General features: G+C 48.8%; 1 protein-coding gene across 6 annotated transcripts in view; it reads left to right on the forward strand.

Annotated features, from left to right (window-relative positions):
• PPARGC1B (PPARG coactivator 1 beta) overlaps positions 1 to 25,990 on the forward strand; it is a 164,428-nt gene that overhangs the window by 79,248 nt on the left and 59,190 nt on the right. For 5 of the 6 annotated variants that reach the window (XR_004671706.3, XR_008625454.2, XM_063604673.1 and 2 more), the window contains exons 2-4: positions 14,783 to 14,956; positions 21,010 to 21,222; positions 25,086 to 25,202. Coding sequence is in view for 4 of the 6 variants with exons in the window: in XM_063604673.1 (XP_063460743.1) it covers positions 14,783 to 14,956; positions 21,010 to 21,222; positions 25,086 to 25,202 (504 nt within the window). In the remaining 2 variants the exon portion in view is untranslated. The remainder of the gene's footprint in view (positions 1 to 14,782; positions 14,957 to 21,009; positions 21,223 to 25,085; positions 25,203 to 25,990) is intronic. The other variant, XM_034960768.3, reaches the window with a different exon arrangement.

Below are 25,990 nucleotides of genomic sequence, written 5' to 3' on the forward strand. Positions count from 1 at the left end.
AATGTGGCTATTTATTTATTTATTTGTTTTTTGAGACGGAGTCTCACTGTGTCCCCCAGGCTGGAGTGCAGTGGCATGATCTCGGCTCACTGCAACCTCTGCCTCCCGGGTTCAAGCGATTCACCTGCCTCTGCCTCCCGAATAGCTGGGATTACAGGCGTGCACCACCACGCCTGGCTAATTTTTGTATTTTTAGTAGAGATGGGGTTTTGCCATGTTGGCCAGGCTGGTCTCGAACTCCTGACCTCAAGTGATCTGACCCCCACCCCCCCTTGGTGCTGGGATTACAGGTGTAAGCCACTGCGCCTGGCCTATTTATCTTTTTTGCCAATCACATAATGTTAAATTCACTCTGGTTAAATAGGAATATGATGGGTTGCCACTATATGACTTTTGGTTAATAAACATGGAAAACCTAATTAACTCTTTCATAATTCCTCCCATTTCAAAGCCCAGGGCCATGGTGGAGCTGTGGGGGTTCCCCAGGGAGCCCAGTGTGGGAACCACAGGACCAGATGGGCTGTGAGGCCCCTCCAGCTCCCACGCTGTGCAGCAGCAGGGGCAGCTGTGGGCCGAGCACTGCTGAGTCATCTCTCCCTCGGCCTGGTCATGTGTTGGCTGACAAGCCCAGGCTGGTGTGGAGTCCTGGCCTGGGTTATTGGGGAACTGACTTCAGCTCTGGCCTGCCGAGGCCCCCAGCCTACTGGGAAGGGGGAATCGCCAGCTACCTACTGCCTGTCCACCCACCTGAGGGTCCCCTGTCTGTTCATAAACCCCAGGAGCCGGCCACCTGAGAGGGCTGCATATCCCGGGTGTGTGAGTGCTGCCTGGGGGCTCTGGCATGACAGCAAGGCGGCAGTCAGCTCCAGGCAGCACTGGGCTGAAGGTGTGCACTGGCATCTTGCTGCCCTGTTGAGCATGACATTTCCTTAAATGCCATGAAGGGGCTGCCTGACCTTCACTCTCTTGCCAGGACCCCCTTTCTACCTCTTTCTGGGTTATTTATAACAGTGTTTACAAGAAAAAGGGCTTCTCAGCCGAGCCCTGGCCCTGCTCCCTCGGTCTCTCCTGCCAGCCAGGGCAGGAGATGCAGAAATAGAACCAGAGAACGTAGACACTATAGGACCCCAGAGAACACCTCCAGATGGATTGTATGGGACACTTTGCTTTTTTTAGGTCTCTGGGAGTTTTTTTTTTTTTTTTTGAGACAGAGTTTCGCTCTTGTCGCCCAGGCTGGAGTGCAATGGTGTGATCTCAGCTCACTGCAACCTCCGCCTCCTGGGTTCCAGCAATTCTCCTGCCTCAGCCTCTCGAGTAGCTGGGATTATAGGCACCCGCCACCATGCCCAGTTAATTTTTGTATTTTTAGTAGAGACAGGGTTTCACCATATTGGTCAGGCTGCTCTCGAACTCCTGTCCTCAGGCCGTCCACCCACCTTGGCCTCCTAAAGTGCTGGAATTATAGGCATGAGCCACTGTGCCTGGCCAACTTTTTTTAAAAAATTGTGGTAAAAAAAATTGTGGTAAAATGTACCTAACATAAAATTTACCCTTTTTTTTTTTTCCTTTTTGAGACAGGGTCTTGCTCTGTCATCTAGGCTACAGTAGTGCAGTGGCACCATCACAGCTCACTGCAGCCTCAACTTCCTGGGATCAGGTGATCCTTCCACCTCAGACTCCAGAGTAGTTGGGACAACAGGCATACGCTACTGTGCCTGGCCAATTTTTGTATTTTTTTTTTTTTTTTAGAGACAGGGTTTTGCCACGTTGCTCAGACTAAAATTTACCATTTATAAATGTACAAAACAGTGGCATTAAGTCCATTCACCATGTCATAAAACTATCAGCAGTCCAGCACTTTTCTGTCCTCCCAAAGTCAGGTACTTTGTCATCCTCCTGACACAGGAGGATGGCTGGCATGTCCCTAGGCACATCTGAATTTTGAGGAAATCCCACACAACATGGCAAGGAAAGGAAGCACCTGCCAGCTAGCTCATGAGCAGGGTGTCAGTGGTCGCCCCTTCAGCCGTGTGACATGAGCTAGCAGTCACCCTTTGCTTTCCTTCCGACTCAGGACCAGGGTCAGAATTCCAGCGAGTAGACCGCCAGAGGACATCCTGATTGCAGGAAGAACCAGGAATCTGCTCCAGTCTCTTTCTTTTCTTAAGCAAAATCGATGCATTTCACTAACTTCACTCCTTTCATTAGAAATAGGGCACGTGTTCTCTAACTCACCTCAAAGCTGAATGCCACCCCCCATCCTGGCAGGCCATTCACCATCTTTGAGAAGAATTTAATAACAGTTCCTGGAGAGTTTCTTATAAGCATTTTACAGTTTTCCTAAATACCTCATGAGGGCTGGAACAATTCCACAGCAACTAGGAGGTTATGGGCCCCATTGCAGAGATGTTGAAACTGAGGCCCCACTAAATGGCGTGACCTGAGACATGGTCCCATTTTAGTCACCTGCATGAACAGTAACTTTCTCCATCTAATCCCGCCCAGGTGAGGGCTAAGGTAAGGCAAAGGAGGCACTTGGCTGTGGCACAAAATTTAAGGAGATGCTAAAAAACTCAGTCATCAAGATAAATCCTATTTATATCAGTGTTTAAAAAATAATTGTTATAAATATCCATGCTGAACAAAATATCCAATTTTAAAACAAAGGCAGAAACAGCAGTGGGGCCATGCGTAGCCCTACAGGAACCGAGGCAAGAGGGAAAAAATCGGCACCACTGACCTCACCTTTACTTAGAATTTTGGTATTTTGTTAATCTTGGGTGGATATTTTGCATTAATTTTAAAATTGCATTAAAATATGATCTACCTTGATGACTGAGTATTTTGATGTGTAAGGCACCCTAATTCCAGCCCTGGCTCCACCTCCCAATTTCTGTGAACTACTGGAACAGCTGACCCCTGCCTTCAGGTCCCCAGGCCCTGGGGTCCTTGGATGCCAGGGCCTTTCACTCCTGAGAGTCAAGAGAGCAGCTGAGGATGGCATTTGATCCCCGCAGTCTATTTTTGTGCCTGCCCTTCAGCAACTGATAAAATGTTGCTCTCGGTAGAGCTGATGTGTTGAAATGGTGAGTGTTGATGTCAGGTGGTTTGTGTGATCATGTATCTTCATTCTTGACCTCGTAGAGGGGCCTGGAACCAGGAAAGAACAGAACTCTCAGCATTTTTGCCCCCCACAGACTTTGACAAAACCTGAAATTGTTATCTGGTGACTGAGGCTGCCAGGAAGCTTGGTCTTGTCTTGGGGCTGTGTGGAAAAAATGCACATGTTGCGCTCTCTTGTTTTTGTACCCGGTCCTATACCCTTTACAAGACACTCATTTTGTTTCTTGAACGCATGTTTATTGAGCACCTACTATGTGCCAGGCATTATGCTGGGCATTTGGGATACAGTGGGCAACAAGGCAAACCCAGACACAGCCCCTGCTCACATGGAGCTGCCAGTTGTGGGAGGCAGCAGTAAACAAGTAGATAAATTAGTAATGGGGGTAGTTCTGGAGATGGATGGTGGTGATGGCTGCATAGCAATGTGGGTATACTTAATGCCACTGAACTGCACACTTAAAAATGTTTAAAATGGGCCAGGCATGGTGGCTCATGCCTATAATCCTAGCACTTTGGGAGACCAAGGCAGGAGGACTGCTTGAGCCCAGGAGTTTGAGACCGGCCTGGACAACACAGAAAGACCCCTATCTCCACCTTAGATAGATAGATAGATAGATAGATAGATAGATAGATAGATAGATAGATCCATCTCTACCATAGATAGATAGATAGATAGATAGATAGATAGATAGATAGATCCATCTCTACGATAGATAGATAGATAGATAGATAGATAGATAGATAGATAGATAGATAGATAGATGATAGATAAGCAAGCAAGCAAGCTGGGAGTGGTGGTGTGCACCTGTAGTCCTAGCTACTAAGGAGGCTGAGGCGGGAGGATTGCTTGAGCCCGGGAAGTCAAGGCTGCAATCAGCCATGATCATGTTACTGCACTCCAGCTCAGGCGACAGAGTGAGATCCTTTCTTAAAAAAAAAAAAAAATTTAATCAATTTCATGTTATTTATATTTTACCACAATTTAAAAACATACTGATAAAAGGAGGCAGGGGATAGCAGAGGATGATAAGTGCTAATCGAGGGAATTCCAGCAGGGTGCTAGGTAGGCCAGAGACGGGATGGCCATTTGGGGTGCAGTGGTCAGGGAGGCCCATCTCGGGAGGGACGTTCAACCTGGGATGAGGATAGAAAGAAGGAAGCCGCTATGGGAGATGAAGGAGGGAGAAGGCGTTGCAGGCTGAGGAAGGCTCCAGCACAGAGGCCCCGGGGTGGACACTCAAGCCACACAACTGTTCCAGGAGGGAGGCTGGTCTTGAGAGATGCGGAGAGGGCAAGCAACTCCCCGTAACTAGCAAGTTATGAGCCAGGGCCGCCCTGCCTCAACAAAGCCTAACAACATGTACCTGTACATCATTTTACAGTTTAGCAAGTGCTTTCCTGCCACTCTCCTTTGAATTCAAGAGGCCCTTGAGTTCAAGTGCATAAAATTGACTGTGAGTGCAGGCAGACACAATGTGTATATTACCCTGCCTTAAAACACCTTGCGCAGAATATACTTCAACCTTATTGTTTACAAACAAACTGAAACACTGCCTTCCTGGGCCTGGGGCAGGCTTGTACCTGCTGATAGGCCACCCTCCTGACAGGTGCCAGGATCCATGCTGCCAAGGGTGGGGTGGGGGGCCTAGCTGACCTCGGTGCTGGAGGAGGGGAGTCTAGGCTCTGCACAGCCACCTGCCAGGCCATCCAGGAGCTGCCTCACCCCAGGTCATCTCACCCTGACACAGCAACGAGAGACTTTGGAGATCTTCAGTGGATAAGGGGCTGCTTGCAGGCAATAGGAGTGGGTAAGGAGATGACTGTAAGATAACACCTACCCAGGAGACTGCCTGTTCTCTCTTTCCCTTATCATTTAAAGAGAGATGGATCTAATGTAGAACTTTTGGTGGATGGGCCACAGATGTTGAGAAAGTGGCCTGTCTGGAAACTGGTCTGGACAGGTCACACGGGAGATCCCAGTTTGTGTTCCGGCCCTGGGAGGAGCTGGCTGTGTGGATCTCGGGTGACTCCCTGTTCCCGCTTTCTCAGCCTCAATGTCTTAATTTGCAAATTGAGAGATTCATTCACAAAAAATGTTACTCCAGACCCTTCTGGTGCACAAAACCTTGGTTCTGTGTTATGGTAGTCCATCATAAGACTTTATTTCCTGTGTCGTGGGGGCCAGAGCCTGTGTGCAGTAGTCACCTTCTTATCTAATGAGAGTGGAAACTACAGCTAGGAGGTGCAGGGAGGCTGCAGAGGGGAATTGCTAGGAATAAGTCAGATAAAGCGCAAAATTGTGAAACACATGCCTACATTGTCTTTTAGTGAAGCCATATGACATGTATATTCATTTTTGCCAGTCTTTTGCTATAGGACTGTTTGTGGTGCCAGCATTGAAACCGTAAGTCATCTTCCCTCCATAGTCCACACCCACAGTGCCAGGGTTCTGGTTTCCAGTTTCAGGATGCATTCAGTTGGATCAAGAACTTTGACTCTTGTCAAGCAGTCTGAGTGCTGAATCTTTCTTGATTCTTGCAAATTTCTCATAATCTTTTACCATGAACTCATTCACAAGAAATTTGATGGCAGTGTTGTTTGCTTTTTAGCAACTCAACTTTATTGAATCCTTCCACAGCCTTCAACTTAGTTTTCATTGAAATCTCGTCTTTTGTACTCATATTTTCTGTTTACGGACCAGTTAGTGAAATTTTGTAATTACACTATCGAATGGGTTTGGGAAGAAACAGCTGAATCTTAGTAAATAAATAACTAAGTTGGTGGGAGCAGACCAGCTGAGGCTCTCAGGCACCTTAGGCATTAGTAAAGGGTGTTATTACAGGAGAGGGTGGGGAGTGTTGGTTAACCAGGTTGGTTGGTCAAGTAGAGGCTGGTTAGGAAAGCCCCTGTTATGCCAAAGGCCTGAGATGGCCTGGTTGGGATTAGCTTTGGCTGCAAGTAGCAGAAAACTCCCTCCAAATGATAAGAAGTTTGATGAGCTCTGAGTTGAGTCCTCTCTCAGATCCTGAGATAGGTGTCCCAGGGCAGTGTCAGGGATCCTGGCTTTCTCCATCCTGTTGCCCTGCCTACCAGGCAGAGCTGCCTTGGTCCCTGGAAACTGGGCTTCTTACTGGTTGGCTGGGTCTGGCCCAGCCTTGGAGCTCAGTTCTGAGCACTGGACCCCATCTTCTTCTCTGGACTGGAAGATCCACTCTCGCCAGACCTGGTGACCTCCTGTCGGGTCGCCTTACTCCAAGCCCTGACCAGGTACCTACTTGGCTAAGGCTTGGAGCCCGGCTGTGAAGGGCTGAGAATCACCGAGGTTGAGCTCTGCAAGCCTGAACCCGGATGCTTCCGCACAGAAAGGGCATTGGATGCCGGGTTGAGATCTTTTGCCTTAAATGTTTTGGTGGGAGGCCCTTCCAATGGTCTGGTTTATCTCTGAGTTTAAGATGTTCTGTTCTTCTAGGCTGGGCTCAGAGCCCCTCTCTTCTGTCTACTTATTTTGTCTGGAGTTTAACTTTGTGTTTGTGGCTTTGAATCTGATTTCAGATGATGCTGTAGGTATTTCTGTGGGGACTAAGATAAACTACTCTCCCCACTGTTCTCCTGGAAGCTTCTTTAGGTGATTTGTATTAATTTGGAAGACATGGAAAGATTGGGTTTTTTTCATAAGGTAAGAGAGATGAATAAGTTATCACTTTTTCATTGATGGGTGATAGAAACTCCAACTGGCATGTAATCTAGAGAGGGAACGTATTCACTCCCATAACTGGAGCACAGGGAATGCCTGCCTTCAGGCACAGCTGAATCCAAGTGCTTTAGTTATTTTATTGGGAATCTATCTCTGTCTGTTTCTTGGATCTGCTGTCCCTGCTCTGGCTTCTTTCTCAGGCAGGCCCTTTGCAGGTAGTGGCAAAGTGGGCTGCCAGCCTATTCAGAACAGAATCCAGCCAGCGCGGCCCCCTTGTCCAAATGCTCCTGCAGTTTCCTGGTATTTGCCATGACCCACCCAATCCAACCAGTTGTTATAGCCATAGGATACTTTAATTGGCCCGGATGTGCTTCCCTGGATTGCTTGGGGGTAAGGGAAGGTCAGCTTCCCAGAGGAAACTCAGTGGGCTTCCACCCATTGGGAGGGGAATGGGTAAGAGGCACGCCAAATAACAGAGGTGAGAGAAGGAAAAAAACATTTATAAAGTGAAATGGCTATGTGGGACTTCATAGGTATTTCCCACACTTCCTTCCTAGAAGGTAAGTAGAGGCACAGGGTCATAATGTAGAGTAGGCCCCTTCTAATCAATTAGTAACAGCTGCTGAGGCTCTGTGTTGAGAAGGTTTGGGGCTTAGCAGGATGTCGGGCTGGGATCAGTTAGTGGTATTGCCATGGAAAGAGGGAACAGTGAGCCCAGTGCTGTGCGCTTGTCACCCTAGCAGATCTCATTGCAGGTCTGCATTCCTGACAGCAGTTTAAGAAGAATAACTTGCCTCAGATCATCAAATACAACTTCTTGTCAGTGAAGGAGGCACCAAGCTGGCAGTCGGGCAGGACTTAGGATATCCAAGATGGCAGTCACAAGAAGTCAGTGCAGCCGGGTGGAGCCCAGACTCCCCACCATCCCAGGCCGACCTGAAGAGAGCCAGCATGGTCTGGCTGGCAGGGCAAGATCATTCCCCCAACAGAAACCACAAGCCATGATGACACTGGGATTAGGTGGCTGGTCAAAGTTGACAGAAAAGAATTGGGTGAGCTGGCAGGTTTAGAACTGAGGATATGGGTCAGGGGATGAGTTCATGAAGCATTGACCCTCCTAGAGCCCCAGTGTTCCCATCAGTCAAATGGGAACGCTGACCACTGGCCATCCGCTGCATCTTGGGAAGGTACTGATGAGAGCACAGCTGTGAATGTCACTTGGGAACTAGAAAGTGCTATATCTGTGTCTCAGTCTGTTTCTGCTTCTGTAACAACATACCATAAACTGGGTGGCTTATACACAACAGAACTCTATTTCTCACAGTTCTGGAGGCTGGGAAGCCTAAGATCGAGGCGCCGGCAGATTTTGTATCTGGTGAGGACGCATTTCCTGGTTCGTAGATTGCAGCTTCTTGTATTCTCACAGGGTAGGAGGGGCAACCGAGCTTACTTGGGTCTGTTTTATAAGGGTATGCATCCCATTCATGACCTCATCACCTCCCAGAGGCCTCGCCTCCTCATGGCCTCACCATGGGGGTAAGGATTTCAAATAAATTTGCGGGATCACAAACATTCAGACCATAGTAATCTGTGACCACCACTCATGGGTGTCTGATCCATGCCATGTTCCCAACCTGTGGTACTTTATCTTTGTAAGAACCCTAGGAGGCAGGATTGTTTTTATTATCCCCGTTTTGTCAATAGAAACCTAGGTGGCAAGAAACAATGTCCTGATCTGAAAGGATCAGTGTTAACCGCAAAGCCAGGGCCCTTTTGCCCCCCTTGTCTAGGCTTCCTTCCATTTCAAGACAGTCCTCCTTTCTGCACTTTTCTCCCCTCTGGAAAGTCATTCACACATATATTCCTTTATTTGTTCATTAAATGCTGAGTTCTGCGTGTTTCCCCCCTATGTGGATCTCAGAAATTTGATAAGTACAGAATTGTATCAAATGCTTGAGCAGGGTGTTCTCCAGAGGGCCTATCTGGTTTTATGTTCTCTTTTCCAGAGGGGTCAGTGAGGACCAGAGGGGGGAGGTGACCCAATGAAGGACACATAGTGAGTACTGACAGACCCAGAACCCAAGCTGTCACTGCAGCCACCCCTCCGCCCCACCTCCTCCAGCTTCCTTCCACTCAGTAGTTCTGAGAATCTGCTCTGGACCAGGCACTAAGCTAGGCGATTTGCTGATTATAGCCAGGAAAGTAGAGCCACCAATTTTTCCTGAAGATGCATTCTTTCTTAAGCAGGGAATCAATTTCCAGCAAGATCACAAGCTTCCAATGAAGCCACTTATGTAAGTCTGGAGGAAACCCCATTAATCCACGGCCAGGGTCATTTATCTCCCTGGCTTGGGGCAGCCACAGTCCTTTCAGATGAGCGATGTGGTGTTGCTGGAGAAGGGGGGCCCACGGCAGGGGGTGAGCAGGCACGTTGAGGGGCCAGAGAGGCCCTACACATGGGCCGTACAGTGTGTTTGGTCCCAGGTCTGTCCTTGCCCAGCCACAAACTTGCTGTATGACTTGGGCCATTCCCAACCCTTGCCTGAAGCTCCATTTCCCCACCTGCAGATGGGAATGAATGGTCTTGAATGTTCCTTCTCACTTTCAGAAGCAGGATGGTGGATGAGGGTCCTGGCTTCACAGGGAGAGAAGAGACTTGGGTTTGAATCCAAGCTTCACCCTTTTGGGACCCTGGGTGTTATGGGTTGAATTGTATCCTCTCAAAAAAGGTGTGCTGAAGCCCTAAACCCCCAGTGCCTCAGAATGTGACCTCCTTGGAGCTAGGGTCTTCACAGAGATAATCAAGTTAAAATGAGGTCATTAGGGTGGGCCCTCATCCAGTATGGCTAGTGTCCTTATCAAAAGGGGCAATTGGGGCACAGAGACAGATACGCATAGAGGGAAGAAAACATGAAAAAACAAGGAGAAAATGGTCATGTACAAGCCAAGGAGAAAGGCCTGGAACAGACTCTCAGAAGGAACCATTCCTGCAGACACCCTAATCTCAGACTTCTGTTGTTTAAGCTACCACCCAGTTGTGGTCCTTTGTTATGGAAGCCCTAGCAACCTAATTTATTTATTTATTTACTTACTTACAATTTATTTATTTATTCGAGACTGAGTCTTGCTCTGTCGCCCAGGCTGGAGTGCAGTGGCGTGATCTCTGCTCACTGCAATCTTTGCCATCCATGCCTCAGCCTCCTGAGTAGCTGAGATTACAGGCACCCGCCGCCATACCTAGCTCATTTTTGTATTTTTAGTAGAAATGCAGTTTTACCATGTTGGCCAGGCTGGTCTCAAACTCCTGACTTCAAGTGATCTGCCCGCTTCGGCCTCCCAAAGTGCTGGGATTACAGGCGTGAGCCACCGCGCCTGCCCCTAGCAACCTAATTTAAATGACTTGCCGACATGGGGACCGTAGCACCCACCCTGCTGGGTTGATTTAAGACTGATGAGAGCATGTATAGAAGGCACTTAGCATGGGCCTTGGCATCCAGTAAGGGCTCCATAATAGCAGCGGCTGTTAGTTTGTGCTTCAACCTCCCAGCTCCACTGGCAGGGCCTGTGGAAGGCTCCCGGGACAGGACAAGAAGGCCTTAATTCAGACCTTTCAAAAAGAACTGGGCCACTTGAAGCACTCCTTCAAAAGCCTCTCTAAATATGGAGATGGCCAGAGAAATCACTATTAATGTGGTGCTTAATGGTTTTTAGCTAGAGAGTGGTCTTAGCCTAATTGACAAGGCCGCGAAGCTGAGGTTTCTTTGTTTTTATGTGCTGGGTACACTTTGAGTATGTTGAGCTGCTATGGGCAATCAATAAGTGCAGTCATCACAGCCATTTTATGGACATTTTGTAAAGGAGGTGGTATGGTTTCGAGGGAAGGACACTCACCGGATGACCCCGAACAAATCCATTATCCTCTTTGGGTCTCAGTTTCCATATTTGCAAAGTGAAGGAGATAGACCAGCTAGGTTGGGAGTTCTTAAGCTAGTTCTATGAAGTTCTAAAAGTTAAGTGTACATTTTGTGCACATACCTGCATCTTGTGGGGAAAAATGTCCATAGCTTTTGTCCGGTGTTTGAAGGGACCTCTGCCTCCCAGATTGTTCACCATGACTTACCTGGACAACTCTCAGAGCTGCGGGTTCCTGGCTAGTCTGGGATTCTGGGACTCTGGTTCTAAAGCTGTTTCTAAGAAGCAAGCCCTACAAAGGTGGCTGCTCTGAGTTACTGGAGAGAGGGAGATCTGGAACATAGAGCTCACCCAAGATCTTATTGCTGGGGGCCTTGCTGGCCTCGGAGGCCCCAGCTGCCTAGCAACCCGTGTCTCTGCTTTTGGCCCTCCCTTCTGTCCCACAGTCCCTAGATGGTGTCTGAGAGGTACCTCCCCAACCCACCACCTGTCCCCTCCTGGATGGCTACAACAGCTGTTAAACCATCTCCCTGCTTCTATGCTGGTCCTACCCCCATCACACTTGGGGTAAAACCCAAATCCTTTCCAATCCCTTCCTGATCCAGCCTCCACCAGCCTTTCTAGTGTCATCTTTTCCCATTTCCTCCATCCCCCACCCCTGGTCACCAAGCTGCAGCCTCACTGACCTCAACGCCTTGTGCCTTGGGCTCAGTCCCCATGGGGGTCTTTGCCTCTGACGGTCTCTCTGCCTGCAATGCTCTTCCCACCTCTTCCACTACCTGGCTTCTCCTTCAAGAAGTTTTTCCTGACATTCCATCTGATTTAGATTCTGGGCTGGGCACAGTGGCTGACACCTGTAATCCCAGCACTTTGTGGGGCTGAGGTGGGATGAGACAAGCCTGGGCAACATAGAGAGACCCCTGTCTGTACAAAAAATTAAAAAAGAAAAATTAGCCAGGTGTGGTGGTGCACGCCTGTACTCTCAGCTACTTAGGAGGCTGAGGTTGAAGGATTGCTTGAACTTAAGGGGTTGAGGCTACAGTGAGTCGTGATCAAGCCATGTTGTATTCTAGCCTGGGCAACAGAGCAGGATCCTGTCTCTAAACACAAAGAGCGTGAAAAGATAGATTTTGTTTCCTGTTATCTTCCATCAGTGCACCTTGTTTGTTTCTCTTTCATAGCACTAACTCAGTCTAGAATGAAATATTTACATGTTTTCTTCCCTCACTAAGATGTTAACTCACGGAGGAAGGAGCTGAGTCTTATATAACACAGTGCCTGGCTCATAGTAGCATTGAACGTGCCCACTAGAATGGCTAAAATAAAGTGACTGACAATACCAAGTGTTGGAGAGGGTGCAGAAGAATTGAACTCATACAGCTGATAGGAGTGTACAAAGTGAGTGTTCTCTCATTGTGGAAAACAGTTTTCTGTTTTATAAACTTACACACATGCTTACCATATGGCCCAACAGTTTCACTCGTAGGTATTTACCCAAGAGAAGTAAAGACATATGTCCAAACAAGACTTGTACGCAAGTATTGCAGACTTACTAGAAATGGCCCAAAACAGGAAACAAACCAATTATCCATGTAGAACAGGACCATGGCTGCATCCCCACAGTCTGCTTGGGTACGAAGGAGAAAGAAGCTCCCAAGAGGCAGCTGAGAGAATCCACCTGAGTTCCCGCAGCAGGGGCAGCCACTGAGTGCTGGTGATTTGTAGTTGGGGGGCATGACATTTGGGCTTGTGGGGAGAGCGGTACCTGGGGGACACAGAGATTGAGGAAGCACCTGTGTCCCTCTCATCTTCAGATTCCCAATCAGGTTCAGAAGCGTTCTGCTCTTCTCTGGAGAGTCATGATTTAGAATCACATGTTTTGTTTGTGTGATTATTTGTTTAATGTCATCCTTCCCCACCCACCATCACAGTGCCTGGCTCAGAGTGAGTGGGCTCTCAATAATGAGGATTGTGGAATACAAGTGGATTGGAGAAAGAATGGGCAGGTGGTGGGCAGGGTGGTGGGGCCATGCTCCCAGAGACAGACTTGCTGGGCACCTTGCTGCCTGCTTGAGGACAGGGGACCGGCCGCTTGAGAGGACCTGGGCCTGTTGCCGCCTGTATAGGCAGGATTCTTGCAAAATGCCAATTAAGACATTTGACCCAAATTTGGATAAAAGCCTTTTTCCTGTGTCAAGTTGAGCTAATAATATACATTTATTCATAATTTATGAGGCCTAGTAAGTGGGAACAATTAAGGGAAAGGTCTGGGGAAAACCTGTTTCTAAGTGTCACATATGCCTCTTTTTGTTCTCTGAGACAGTTCCCGCTCCTCTCTGCCTACCATGAAATACCATTGTTTTATCATTATTATTATCATTATTTGTTATATTACTCTTAGATGACATTTATTGAGCAGTTACTAGGCCGGGCTATAACGACATTGCCTCTTTTAATCTTAACATATAAGGCAGATATTGTTGTTGTCCACGTTTTACAGATGAAGGGACTTGCCCAAAGTCCACAGCTGGTGAATGGGGATCTCAACTCACTTCTGCCAGGCCCCAGGGCCAACAGAACATCACCATGCCATTCTGTTTCTGTGTCAGCCCCCCAACTCAGGCTATTTCTGAATCTGTAGGGCAGTTCTTCTATTGGTAACCATTAAACTTGGGAGACCAGGGTGAGAAATTGATTGCCTTCTGATTCAGTAGCTCTGGGTTTAGGCCTGAGAATTTATATTATTTCCAACATACCAGGTTTCCAGGTGATTCTGGTGCTGCCCGTCTGGGACTACACTTTGAGAACCACTGATTCAGGCAATGCTGTTATCAGAGTCACCTGTGGCTCCCTTCTCCCCCACTCACTGCTGTTAGGTGGGTTTATGACCGTCTAGATCTTTTCCTGTGTGTTTGCATACATGCTATCCTACATAGAGAAATATATGGCTTGATTTTTACTTTCTTTACACATGTGGGGTTATATTTTACATGCTGGTATTCTACAACTTTTTTATTTAATGTGTCTTGGAGAACACACAGATCTTCCTCATTCTTTTCAACAGCACTGTAGTATTTCATGATATGGGTGTTTGTTTGTTTGTTTGTTTGTTTGTGGTTTTTTTGTTTGTTTTTCATTTTTTTGAGACAGTTTCCATCTGTCACCCAGTCTGGAGTGCAGTGGCGCGATCTCAGCTCACCGCAACGTCCGCCTCCCGGGCTCAAGTGATTCTCATGCCTCAGTCTCCCAAGTTACTGAGATTACAGGCATGCGCCACCACCCCTGGCTAATTTGTGTATTTTTAGTAAAGACAGGCTTTCGCCATGTTGGCCAGGCTGGTCTTGAACCCCTGACCTCGAATGATCCGCCCACCTTGGCCTCTCAAATTGTTGGGATTACAGGCATGAGCCACCATGCCCGGCCCGTGATACGGGTGTTTTATGGCTTTATTTACATATTGTCTATTGATTGGTGTTCCATCATATATCATATATGTAATTTTATGTTCATCATATATGTTCCATCGTATATTACATCATATATGTAATTTTAGACATTACATATATTCCTATAAAATTCCTGGGAACATGAATGGGTGTTTCTCCAGAACCTAGCAGTCACACAATACTGTCAGTCATTATTATTGCTGTTTTTTGTTTCATTATTAATATAGAGGCATTGTTAGCTTTAAGAAGTCCACTTATAAGTGGGGACATATATGTAAAGGATTAGCTCCTCTATTTACAGTATTTAATAAAGTTTTCAACAAAACCGTTCTGGTAACAGGAGGACAGAGATGTATGTGGGCAGGGCCTTGAGGGATATGTAGGAGTGCAGAGGGGAGAGCAGCAGGGGGTTTTGTACTGCTGGGGCCTAGCTTAGCTACCAGAAGATTCAACCAAGGGGTGGAGCTGATCTTTCCATTTCTTGGTCATTTGGCAAAATCGGGCCTTGGCCACGGGTCCAGATTGGCTGCATCATTATTGAGAGGGCCCCTGCTTGGGTCTAGCCAGCCTCAGCTCTGATCCACCTCTTTCCTTCCTGTCTCCTCAGGGTGGAGGGTCCGGGGAGGAGCAACTCTATGCTGACTTTCCAGAACTCGACCTCTCCCAGCTGGATGCCAGCGACTTTGACTCGGCCACCTGCTTTGGGGAGCTGCAGTGGTGCCCAGAGAACTCAGAGACTGAACCCAACCAGTACAGCCCCGATGACTCCGAGCTCTTCCAGGTATGCCCTTTCCAGTCTCCCCTCCTCCCACCCTGCCAGGCCTCTCTCTCCTCAAAATCCCGGCTCTGCCCTCCTCTGCCTTCTCCTGCACTTGCTCATGCAGAGAAATTCCCTCACCCACCAAAGCTGTTGGGCCCCGGTTTCTCGTGCTGGATCGGCCCCTGATCTGGCGCAGCTCACATGCCTCACCTGGCCCTTGCTGTATCACCTCCGGAAAGTAAGGGTGAGATGAACTGCTCTCTAGGCCTCCCGAGCAGAACCAAGCCCCTTCGTGTGCCACAGAGGTCCAAGTCCTCTGTTCCCTACATTATCTCATCCAGTCTTCGTCCCCACCCTGCAAGACAGGGTCCAGTATTTTCCCATTTTACAGATAAGGAAAATGAGGCTTGGAAAAGTTAAGTCACGTGCCTAGGGCAATTAACCTAGTCAGAAGCTGAACTGGATTCAAACCCAGTCTTCTTGCCTCCAGAGCCGGGACTTTACGACCATGATGATACCATAATGAGATGACTGGCATTTATTGAGCAGCTGTTCTGTGGGAGAGCTGTCCCTGTTTGTGTATATTAATTCATTTAAATTTCTTAACAACTCTCAGTTGTAAATACAATTATCTCCCTTTTTCAGCTGGAGCCTAGAGGTTCTTTAATAAGAGGCAGTGTCAAGAACCACTATTATGCGTGTGCCTCTCCCAGCCCTGTGTGCTCCAGCGCCCAGCCTCAGGGGCATGTAATGGCTAGCATTTCCTGTAAGAAGGCCTCTTACGGAATAATATGATGTCTGGGGTTTGCTTCAGAAGAAAGCAAGCTCTGCATGGATTTGCATGTGTGGGTGGGAGTGTGCGGCCTAGAGGGTAATCGATGAAATTGGATTGGCCGTATTTAGCTGGGTGATGGACACATTCAGATTCATGATTCTTTTCTTGGAATTTTCTCCCTCATAAAGATTGGGGGCAGAAGCCGTAGCTCCCTGTGCCTGTCTGGCAGTATAATAATAATAACAACCACAATAACATCGCGTGTGCTGAACACCAAGGTGGTGTGCCGCAAGCGTCCTCTCCAAGCGTCCTCCTGATGGATTTTATCATCCTTCTAGAAACGTTTACCAAGCCCCCTATGTGTCAGGCACTGTGTTCATCCGAGGACTTTACTGTCTGTAAACATGTGAACAAACAGCAGTCACTTGTGATAAGGGCAGAAAGGAAATAGAGAAGGGACTGTGGACTGAGTGGTTGGGAAAGGACTCTCTGAGGAAGAGAAGCTATCAGTTGTGTACTCCTAATAATCGGTTTTACAGACAAGGAAAGGGAAGCTCAGAAAGGTTGAGTAACTCGCCCAAGGTCAAACAGCTAGTAAGGATCCAGGCAAAGACTGTAATCTAGGAACCCACACCCCTCACCGCTACACTGAACCCCTTTGCCAACCCTGTGAGGAATTACCAGAACCAAACTGTAGTTCTGGCTCTAACCGGAGACCTCCATTTTCTTGCTTGAACAATGGGGACAATTCCTTTGCTATATTGTTCCTTTCCTCTTAGGGGGCCAACTCCAGAAAATGCTTTTAGGTTGCAGAGAACTCATGAGTGAAAAGGGGTTTGGATGCTCCCTGAAAATCATCCCCACCGAGACTGTATAGGCCCCCCACCTACTCAGAGAATGGCCAGACCCACCAGTAAGCTTCTGATGAGGTCCTACTAATGCTTTCAGGCACAAGTAAGCTTGGTGTGGCCCCAGTCCTGCAAGGAAGACAGTCCTCACAGCTGGCTGAGCTCTGCCCTCCCAGCCCCTCTCCCTTTCATGGGCTGCACACTCCACCAGCTCTCCTGAGACTAGACTAGCTCTATCCATTGCTCACCGATGTACCCTCTGTGCATGTGACTGGGGCCTGTCCCCAGCCCCTGCTCCCTGCCCATCAGAAACTCTGAGTGTGGGCTGTGTCTGCATTGTGCCTGGTTGTATTCCCAGGGCTCTGCACAGTGCCTGGCACTTTGTCAGGGCTTAACAGTCATCCACTGAATGAATCCTTCGACACGCAGCTCTCGTGATGCCTCCTTCTAAGGCAATTGGTCACTTAGTCCCTCTCATGGGCTCCCATCTCTTGCATGCATGCGTGTCCTTCAGACTGCAAGGTACTTGGGGACAAACAACACTTTATTCATCTCTGGGGGCCCTTGCACATTGTAAGGACTCAATTCATAGGTGTTGAATGAAGGAACTGATTAAACTGACCCATTCCAAAAACCTTGAGCTGGGATCTAGGAGCCATAGGTTCTAGTCCCCCTTCTGGCACTAACTTGGACAGTTTCTTCATGGGACCAATGGGAATCACGGAGTCTTGCTGCCAGTGCCAAGCTGTGTTAACAATTAAATGGCACCATTGTTATGGAAACAAACTGGGAGAGTAGAGAACAAGCTACAGTTGCAAGGGTTGACACTTCCTTAGGGACAGGGACGTTGCCTTCCATTTCTCTTCCATTTCTGGGACTCTTGTCCCAGAGTCCTTAGGGTTGGGGCATGACAGGCCCTTAGTAAATATTTCTAGAGTAAGGCAGGTATTTTGTTGTTTTGTGACAATTTGCCATGTGTCCTTGGATGAGTAGCTCCCTTTGGTTGGGCCTCAGTTTTCCCATGTGAGGAATGAGGAAGGGACGTGGACAAATCAATCTGTTGAGGCCGCAGGAGGAGAGTCACTGGGTCTGGACCTACTTCCAGAAAAATAGGAGGGGGAGTGGCCAATTTCCTGGGTTTCTTGAACCTCAATTTAAGCCCCATGGATAGTAGCGATCTCTGATATTCTTTCTGCCCTGGTAGCCTACATTCTGTTCCGTGATGTTTCTTCAAGCCACTCTAGGTCCTCAAAATGAAGCCTTTTCCCTCAGATTTCTTGAAGGCTCGTTTTCCTCCTGCTTGAGATCAGCTCAGGAAGACTGGGGGTGGGGCTGAGTCTATTAATATCCCTTCCTCAGCTGATTAACTCTCCATTAATTTGTACTCTGTTTCTATGCTGAGCAGGGAGAGCCGAGCTAATGGGCCTGGGGAAGAGGAGAGGGGTGGCACAGCTCCCTGGGATGGATGGCTGGAGGAAGCAGTGGCCAGCGTGGACAGGGATGGCTGCTCCTCCCAGTCAGGCTCAGAGCTTCCTGCCCCACCTGGCTGTTTCAGTGGAGTAGGGTGGGGAGAGGTGGGGAGAAGGAGAAGACTTTTGGTTTTACCCAAATTGATGGGTGCTTCTTGAGGTCTTCGCCATTTTGGACTCATTTCAGCACCGTGACCGGCACTCAGTAAGTCAGTGTTGGCTCTCTAAGTCCTGGGTTCTAGTCCTTAGTCCTACCCCTGACTCACTGTGTGACCTTGAAAGGTCTCTTTCCTGGGGCTTTATTCCTCCCCTGCCACCACGCCCCCCCAAAAATAATGGCAGATAGATTTCCTTGTGAGTGCCAACTGTGATTGATTGGCAGTTGTCACCTGAAGCCCTGCATCAGGGAAAATGCTGGCATGGAAGGAAGCAGCTGTTAGCAATACAGGGGAGCAGTAGCGTGTGCGCCACGCATTTGAAATCTCTCTTCACTACATGGTTCCTGAGAGCCCTTCCGGCTCTGATATTTGTGATAATTCACAATATCTCTGGGCCCTTGGTACTCTCCCTGGGAAAGAGTGAGAATTCTCAGTTTGTGCAGTGCTGATGATGTCATCTCTGAATGACTTCCCTCTAGAATCTGCTCTTTGAGACACTGAACTTAGCCTCCCGCCATTGTTCATTGTTTGGTTCATTCACTCTTTCATTAAGTAAATCTGCCGTGGTGCCTCCCACGTCCCAGGCATTGAGCTTAGGGACCTAAGCACTCTCATTACTGCTTCCAGACTTGGCCTTCTGGGAGCCCAGGGAGGAAGGCTGGCCAGGGATCATGTCTTCCCATTTCACAGGGAAAGGAGCAAGGCATAGAGGAGGGAAACAACTTGCCTAAGATCACCCTTTTGATGGCAGAACCCCAAGAGTGGTCGCTGAGCCCCAAGTTCCAGGATCTTAACTCTCCATCAAGCTGGACAGATGGTTCTGGGCTGGACAGGGTTGGGAGTCTGGCCTGAGGGTTGAAGGAGACTTGTGGGTAGGGGGTGGGGGCAGCCAATGAGCCCGCTTGCATTCTAAAGCCAGAGTCCTCGGACCCTGATCTACCCTTGGGCCTCCATCCCCAGGGCCTGGGTCAGGCCCAACCAAAATCTTCTTTTGACCTTTCTTTTATTCTTAGCTCTGTTCTAAAAATTACAAACGTGTTTGTTCTCTCCCCGTGTTCCCCCTTCGAACTACTCAGCTGCTGCTCCGGCTGTAAGGCCTGGAACAGATTTAGTGCAGCCAAAAGGCCGTCACGAGACGTGTATTTCAGATGAACTTCCTGCAGAAAGGATAAACAGCCTGACCTGGGATGGGAAAGAGTGCTGGAGGAGGCATCATGTGACAGAATGTGCCTTCTGCCAGAACAGCCCGGGGACCAGGCCTTACTAAATGAGGCGCTCGGTGCCTCACCTAGAAGCCACGTGCTCTCCACACCAGGCCTCTGGGCGTGGGGGCCTGTGGGCTGGGGGAACACACGCCGACCCTCCTTATGGTTCATCTGTGCATGGGGCACTCTTGCTGTCCAAGTCCTGGCTCTGGACGTTATTTGCTATGTGACCCCTGACAAGTTGCTGAGCCTCCAGGAGCCTCTGTGTCCTCAACTGCAAAATGGAGATCAGAATCGTGCGCCCCTGGGCGAGGTTGCTGTGAGGCCTCCCTGAGCCTGACAGAGCCTTTCTACTCCTCTCTTCAGCCAAGCGCTGTGCCTCTGGGCTTTGATTGGGGTTTCCCTCTTCCTGGGTCTCCCCTCCTTAACGCTTTACCTGGCTGGTGTCTTTCAAGCCTACCTATAAGTATCAGCTGCTCAGAGAAGGCATCTGGGACCACCCTCAAGAGCCTGTAAGTCCTCACCACATTCTTTTTCTCCATCATGGCTTCCTTTTATTTTCTTCCTAGCCTTTCTCACGCTCTGAAATGATCTTGTTTGTTTGTTAGTTTCGTCCCATCCTCCACAGGAGGGTAAGCTCCATGGGAGCGGGGCATGTCATTCTCCACGTGCTGTTTATCACCAGCGTCCAGCATGAAGCCAGGCACAGCGTAGCCACCGGGAAGGGGAAGGAAGGGAGCAAAGAGTGCAGGGGGCAGTTACTACCACCGCCACCACCGTCATCATCATCATCGTCATGGCAGAAATTGTGTAACAGTAGCAGCACTAGCAGTGGTAGTGGTAGTAGTTACAGTCATCACAGTAGCAAGTGCTTTTATTTTGTGCCAGGCACCATTTTCTAAGCATCTTACCTAAGTTTACTCATCTAGTCCTCAGCAGTAACCTTAGGAAATGTGTGCTGTGTGTTATCCCACTTGATAGATGAGAAAGCTAACTTGCCTGAGAGCCCAGAGTTGCTAAGTATGGGACCTGGGGTCCAGCCCCAGCTCCAGAGCCCGAGTGTCTAATCACCATAGTTGCTACCTCCTCAGGAGTGAATGAGGAGAGTAAGCTCTGGGAACCCGCAGAGAAATGATAGCTGCCTCGTCACTGCTGTGGTTATTATTGTCATGGTTGAACCCTGGAGCTTCTGGCCTTCACTCTGCCTGGACCCCAGGGTCTGAGGGGCTGTAACGGGTTGCTGCTACCAGTGTGGTAGGCCAGCCTCTGTCCTTGGTAGGGGAGGTAGGCGTCACTCAGGCGGACAGCCCTGTGCCCAGGTGTGTGATAAGTAGCAGAGCCCAGAGTGGGACTCCCAGGCAGGGCCCTTTCCATTATCATCTACTGCCTGTTCATAAAATTCTGGGATTCTTGGAGTCAATAACACATTTATTGGGCATCTGCTATGCCAGGAATACTGAGCAGCTCTGCTGGGGGGGCAGAGGGGAGGGTATGGCAGGAGGGTGATCGTGGGCCAGCTGGCTGGGCAGAGCTGGTGTCCACCGTGGAGACTGAGTCTAAGGTGGTGACTAACCATCTCCCCATCTGCCTTTCTGACCCTCCCGCCCTCCTCACTCCAGATTGACAGTGAGAATGAGGCCCTCCTGGCAGAGCTCACCAAGACCCTGGATGACATCCCTGAAGATGACGTGGGTCTGGCTGCCTTCCCAGCCCTGGATGGTGGAGACGCTCTATCATGCACCTCAGCTTCGCCTGCCCCCTCATCTGCACCCCCCAGCCCTGCCCCGGAGAAGCCCTCGGCCCCAGCCCCTGAGGTAGACGAGCTCTCACTGGTAAGAACCTACTTACAGCAGAAGTGATGGTTGCAGCCTGGGATTAGGTTTCTGGTTCAGGGCATGGGGTGCAGAGCAATCCGCTCCAGCCCCGCAGGGGACTCCGTGCATCACTGGCAATATTGATCACAGCAGAGAGCGTGGGCCGAAGGTGGGAGGCCCCCCTGGACTTAACCTTTCCCACCTAGACAGAGGTACTAACGACAGAGGCTTCACCTGCATTCTCTATGCTCTTTGGTACTTTAGGGATTGACCAAGTTACGTGTTAAATCCTTGAAATTACATGCAAAACATTTTCCTGAAGATTGCACACACATGGTAAAAATCCAGGTAGTAAAAGTGGACAGTTAAAAGCAAAACCTCCTTAGCCCTCTCTCTGTTGCTTTTTCCTGTCCCAGAGGTAACCATGGTTACTGATCTGTTATGTGACTTTCCTCTTCTACCTTTTAAAAGATTTTACTACAAAAGGGAGTCTACATTAGGGCTCTGCAGTTGCTTTCACGGTTAACTGTGTGTCTTGGAAGCTCTTCCACATGAGCATGTAGAGCTCTGTTTCATTCTTTGTGTTGGCTGTGTAATGTTCCTTGGTAGGGTTTCACTGGTTCCCCTGTTGGGTATTTGTGTTGTTTCAACTCCTTCCTCATTACAAGCAGTGGCACAGTAACTGTTCTTATACCGGCCTTTGTGACATGTAAATGGACAAATTCTTAAAAATGAAATTCCTGGGTCTGTGGATCTGTGATTTTCCAGTTTAAGCAGATACTTGCAGATTGCCCTCCAAAGAGGTTGGACTGGTTTACACTTCCACCAGCAGAAGTTAAATGCGGTGTGAGTGTGTGCGGAATGTGGAAATGTGCACATGGAATAGCAGCTTTCTAGGGAGAAGATCAGATTTTATCAGATTTTCAAAGGAGTCTGGAACTCAGAAGTTACTGGAAGCAGTCGCTCTCAATCCAGGCCGAGAGCACCCATAGCTGAGCTGTCCTGGAGTGTGAAGTCTAGCTTTGCTCAGCCTGTCTTGGGCTCCTCCCTTGGTGCTGTGGCTCCTGGAGGCTGGCAGGACTCAGCTAGAAAATCAGAGCCTGTTGGAGCCGGGAGGGTTCTTAGGTTATGGAGAGTTTGAGCCGGAAAGGCCCTTGGTGACCCTCAAGCCCAGCTCTGGAAAAACTGTGGCCCAGAGTGGGGAGGGTATCTCGACTAGTCACACAGCAAGTCAGTGTGCCAGCAAAGACTAGAACTCAGGTATTCACTCCTAGTCTAGGACCCTTTCCCTTCCTTCCCTCTGCCTTCAAGTTCCCCAAAGCAGCGTGAAGCACCCACCATGCCAGGCACAGAATATGTTCAGTCCCACATTATGGCTCCTGCCGAGAGGGCGTCCTGCTTCATTTCAGACTGGAATCGAAGCACCTAGGTTTGAATCCCAGCCCTGCCATTTAGTACTTGTATGTCCCTTAGGCATACATCCTGAACCTCTCTAAGCCTCGGCTTCCTGATCTATAAAGAGGGGTTAATAATAGTGCCTATGTCAAAGGCTATTAGGAGGATTACAGCAGATAATACACATAAAGCACTTAGAACAGTGCCTGGCACATAGAGTTGCTCAGTAAATGTGAACTAATACTTCTGGTACAACCATTAGTGGTAACAAGCATTCTAGTGCCATTTCTGCACGGGGCCTTTGGAGAGGAACCAAACCTTAACGAGGCAAAGCGCGACCCCTGCTGGTCAAAGGTTGTTTCCCTCCCATGCCTTAGATTACCTTCATTTCCTACATGCTTATTGAGTGCCTCTGTTTCAGCCATTGTGCAAGGCACACAGGAAACAGACTTGCTGTCTAGACTCCCTGCATACCGACAGAGACCTGGAAGGGCCCTGAGGGACCGGGCACAGTGGCTCATACCTGTAATCCCAACACTTTGGGAGGCTGAGTGGGAGGATCCCTTGAAGCCAGGAGTTTGAGACCAGCCTGGGCAACATAGGAAGATCCATCTCTATGATTTTTTTTTTTTTTTTTAATTAGCCCGGTATGGTGGCACGTGCCTGTAGTCCCAGCTACTCTGGAGGCTGCGGTAGGAGGATTTTCTAAAGCCAGGAGTGTGAGGCCTCAGTGAGCTAGGATCATGATACTGCATTCAAGCCTGGGTGACAGAGCAAGACCCCATCTCTTTAAAAGACAAAAAGCAAACAAACAAAAAGGCCCTGAGAAGTCATCTGGACCTCAGGTTGGGCCATGGATCCCAGAGAGTCCAGCGATGGACTTGTAAGGACCTGTGGACCTCTGTGTGTCTGTGTGATTTTCTGAGGTCAGCAACTTCTGTCATATTCTTAGAGTCAAAAAAAGAGGTTTTAATCCAGCCATGTAGTCTCCCTGCCCCTGCTCATTATACCAATGGAGGAATCAAGGCTCTCACAGTGCACCGGGCCTGAGCCAGGCTAGAATGAGGTCTCTTTCCCCCAGTCCTAGGATCATTTCCCATCGAAAAAGTCACAAACGTGGGTGCTGGTTTGGGGTTTAGGTGGGGTAGCCAGGATCCTGTGGCTCCTCAAGAGTGTGGAGTGGCCTTTTCTCTGGCTCCTGGCCTTTGGCATTCCTTGTTGGAGTGACTTGGGGTGGCATGTTCCCCAGGGAAACTCTCCGTGCTGTACTAAAATCTCATGATCTTTCTCAGTTTGTTATCAAGCTTGGCTAGGATCTCCGGCTTCCTGCTCTCTCAGCTCAGGTACACTCTGTACCTGCCCTCAGGGTGCAGAAGCAGAAGAGCTTTTACAGTTTTTATAGAAAAAAAAAAAAAGCCAAACAAGCTTAAGTGTAGTCTTCCACTTGTGTAAAAACAACAGAGTAGGGCCAGTCACAGTGGCTCACGCCTGTAATCTCAGCACTTTGGGAGGCCGAGGCGGGCAGATCGCTTAAGGTCAGGAGTTTGAGACCAGTCTGGCCAACATGGTAAAACCCCATCTCTACGAAAATACAAAAATTAGCTGGGTGTGGTGGCAGACGCCTGTAATCCCAGCTACTTGGGAGGCTGAGGCAGGAGAATCGCTTGAACCCGCGAGGTGGAGGTTGCAGTGAACCGAGATCCTGCCACTGCACTCCAGCCTGGGTGACAGAGACTGCGTCTCAAAAAAAACAAAACAAAACAACAGGGTGGGTTGGAGGTAATGACTACATACATATACTTGTATAATGAAAGCCCACCTCATGATAGGTTCACCGAAAAGTAGTTAGTGGAGTTGCCTCTAGGAGGCAAAAAGGGACTTTGGGCAAGAGAGAGACTTGCTTTTAATTGTCTGCCCTTTAGTATTTGTGATGTGTCTTCTTTTTTTTTTTTTTTTTTTTTTTTTTAACCATTTACAAGTATTACCTTGCTTAATTTAAGAAATTAATTTTTAGAGGTAATATGAATAAACAAAAAGAACAAAGGGGAAATCAGCTAGAATCCCATACCAGAGAATCATTTTGGTACCTAACCTTCCAGATTGTGTGTATGTGTGTGTGCGTGTGTGTGTGTGTGTGCACTCAGAATGTCCCAATAAAACTATATCATAATATTTTAACAGTAGAATAGACAGACGTTACCCAAGACCTACTTGAGTTTTTCAAAGTCATAGCTATTCCCTGGGGTTATTAACTCTGAAAAGAATTTGTATGTTATTAGCATACTTATGTGTGTTCGGGATTGTTAGACAATCTGCCATCTGCACCTAGTATCTTGGGATCATCATCCCAGGTCATGGAATGCCCACCCTGTGTTCTCCCTGTGGTCCTGTGATGCCCAAGGTCAGTCCTGAGGGGCTGGCCATGCAGTCCTTGTCCTCTGGCTGTGGCTCAGCCCCGGCTCCTGTCCTCTCTGCTTTTCCCTCAGCTGCAGAAGCTCCTCCTGGCCACATCCTACCCAACATCAAGCTCTGACACCCAGAAGGAAGGGACCGCCTGGCGCCAGGCAGGCCTCAGATCTAAAAGTCAACGGCCTTGTGTTAAGGTATTTCTTCACATGCCCCCAAATCTGCCCCAGGTGTCTGTTGGGGCTGCAGCCTTCAGCTCTGGTGGAGGATAGCGAGTTCAGTCAACCTCCAATATCTCTTCCCGCTCCTCCCACAGCCCTTGTAGCTGGTGTCCTGGGCACTGCTTCTGGAGATCCAGCCTAGTTTAGGGTTTTCTGGAAGGAGCCCTGGCCTTTCTCACACTTTAGTGTTCCAGACACTGGTAGATGTTAATGCAGTTTAGAGCAAGGATGAGGAAAGTGTGGCCAGGCTTCAGAGGACTATATTCCAACAGTGTGACAGACCAAAATGCAAGATTGCGCTGGTTGTGGAGGCCACAGTAAATAGTTTGGATTTTTTTCCCCCCTCAGGGAGCCCATTGGAGGGTTTAAAGCTCTGTCATAGACATCCAGGGTCAAAGAACATCCCTTTTCCTCCTTGAGCCCCATCTCCCAAGCCTAACAAGAAGAGGTGTAACAGATGTTTTTCAAAGGGTCCTGTCCTCAAAGGCTACACACAACCCCTCCTCTTCCTGGTCCTGGACGCTTCTCCTGGGAACTGTTGCATCCAATCCTACATCCTCAGAGGCAGAATCAGGTCCTCTCAGACAGCAGCTCAGTGTAGGAGCCTCTCCCTTGCTGGGGCTTCTCTGGGGAATGAGTCCCTATGCTCCCTCCCTATTTGTCCTGGCTGACCCTCCTGAAACAAAGGTCCACCCTCTCGTGCCTCATTCTGTTGAAGGGGCAGCAGCCACGCCCCATTGTGAGCCAGCTGTTTGCCCTCTGGG

The sequence above is a fragment of the Pan paniscus genome, chromosome 4 (genome assembly GCF_029289425.2).
Source record: "Pan paniscus chromosome 4, NHGRI_mPanPan1-v2.0_pri, whole genome shotgun sequence".
Taxonomy (NCBI): Eukaryota; Metazoa; Chordata; class Mammalia; order Primates; family Hominidae; genus Pan; species Pan paniscus.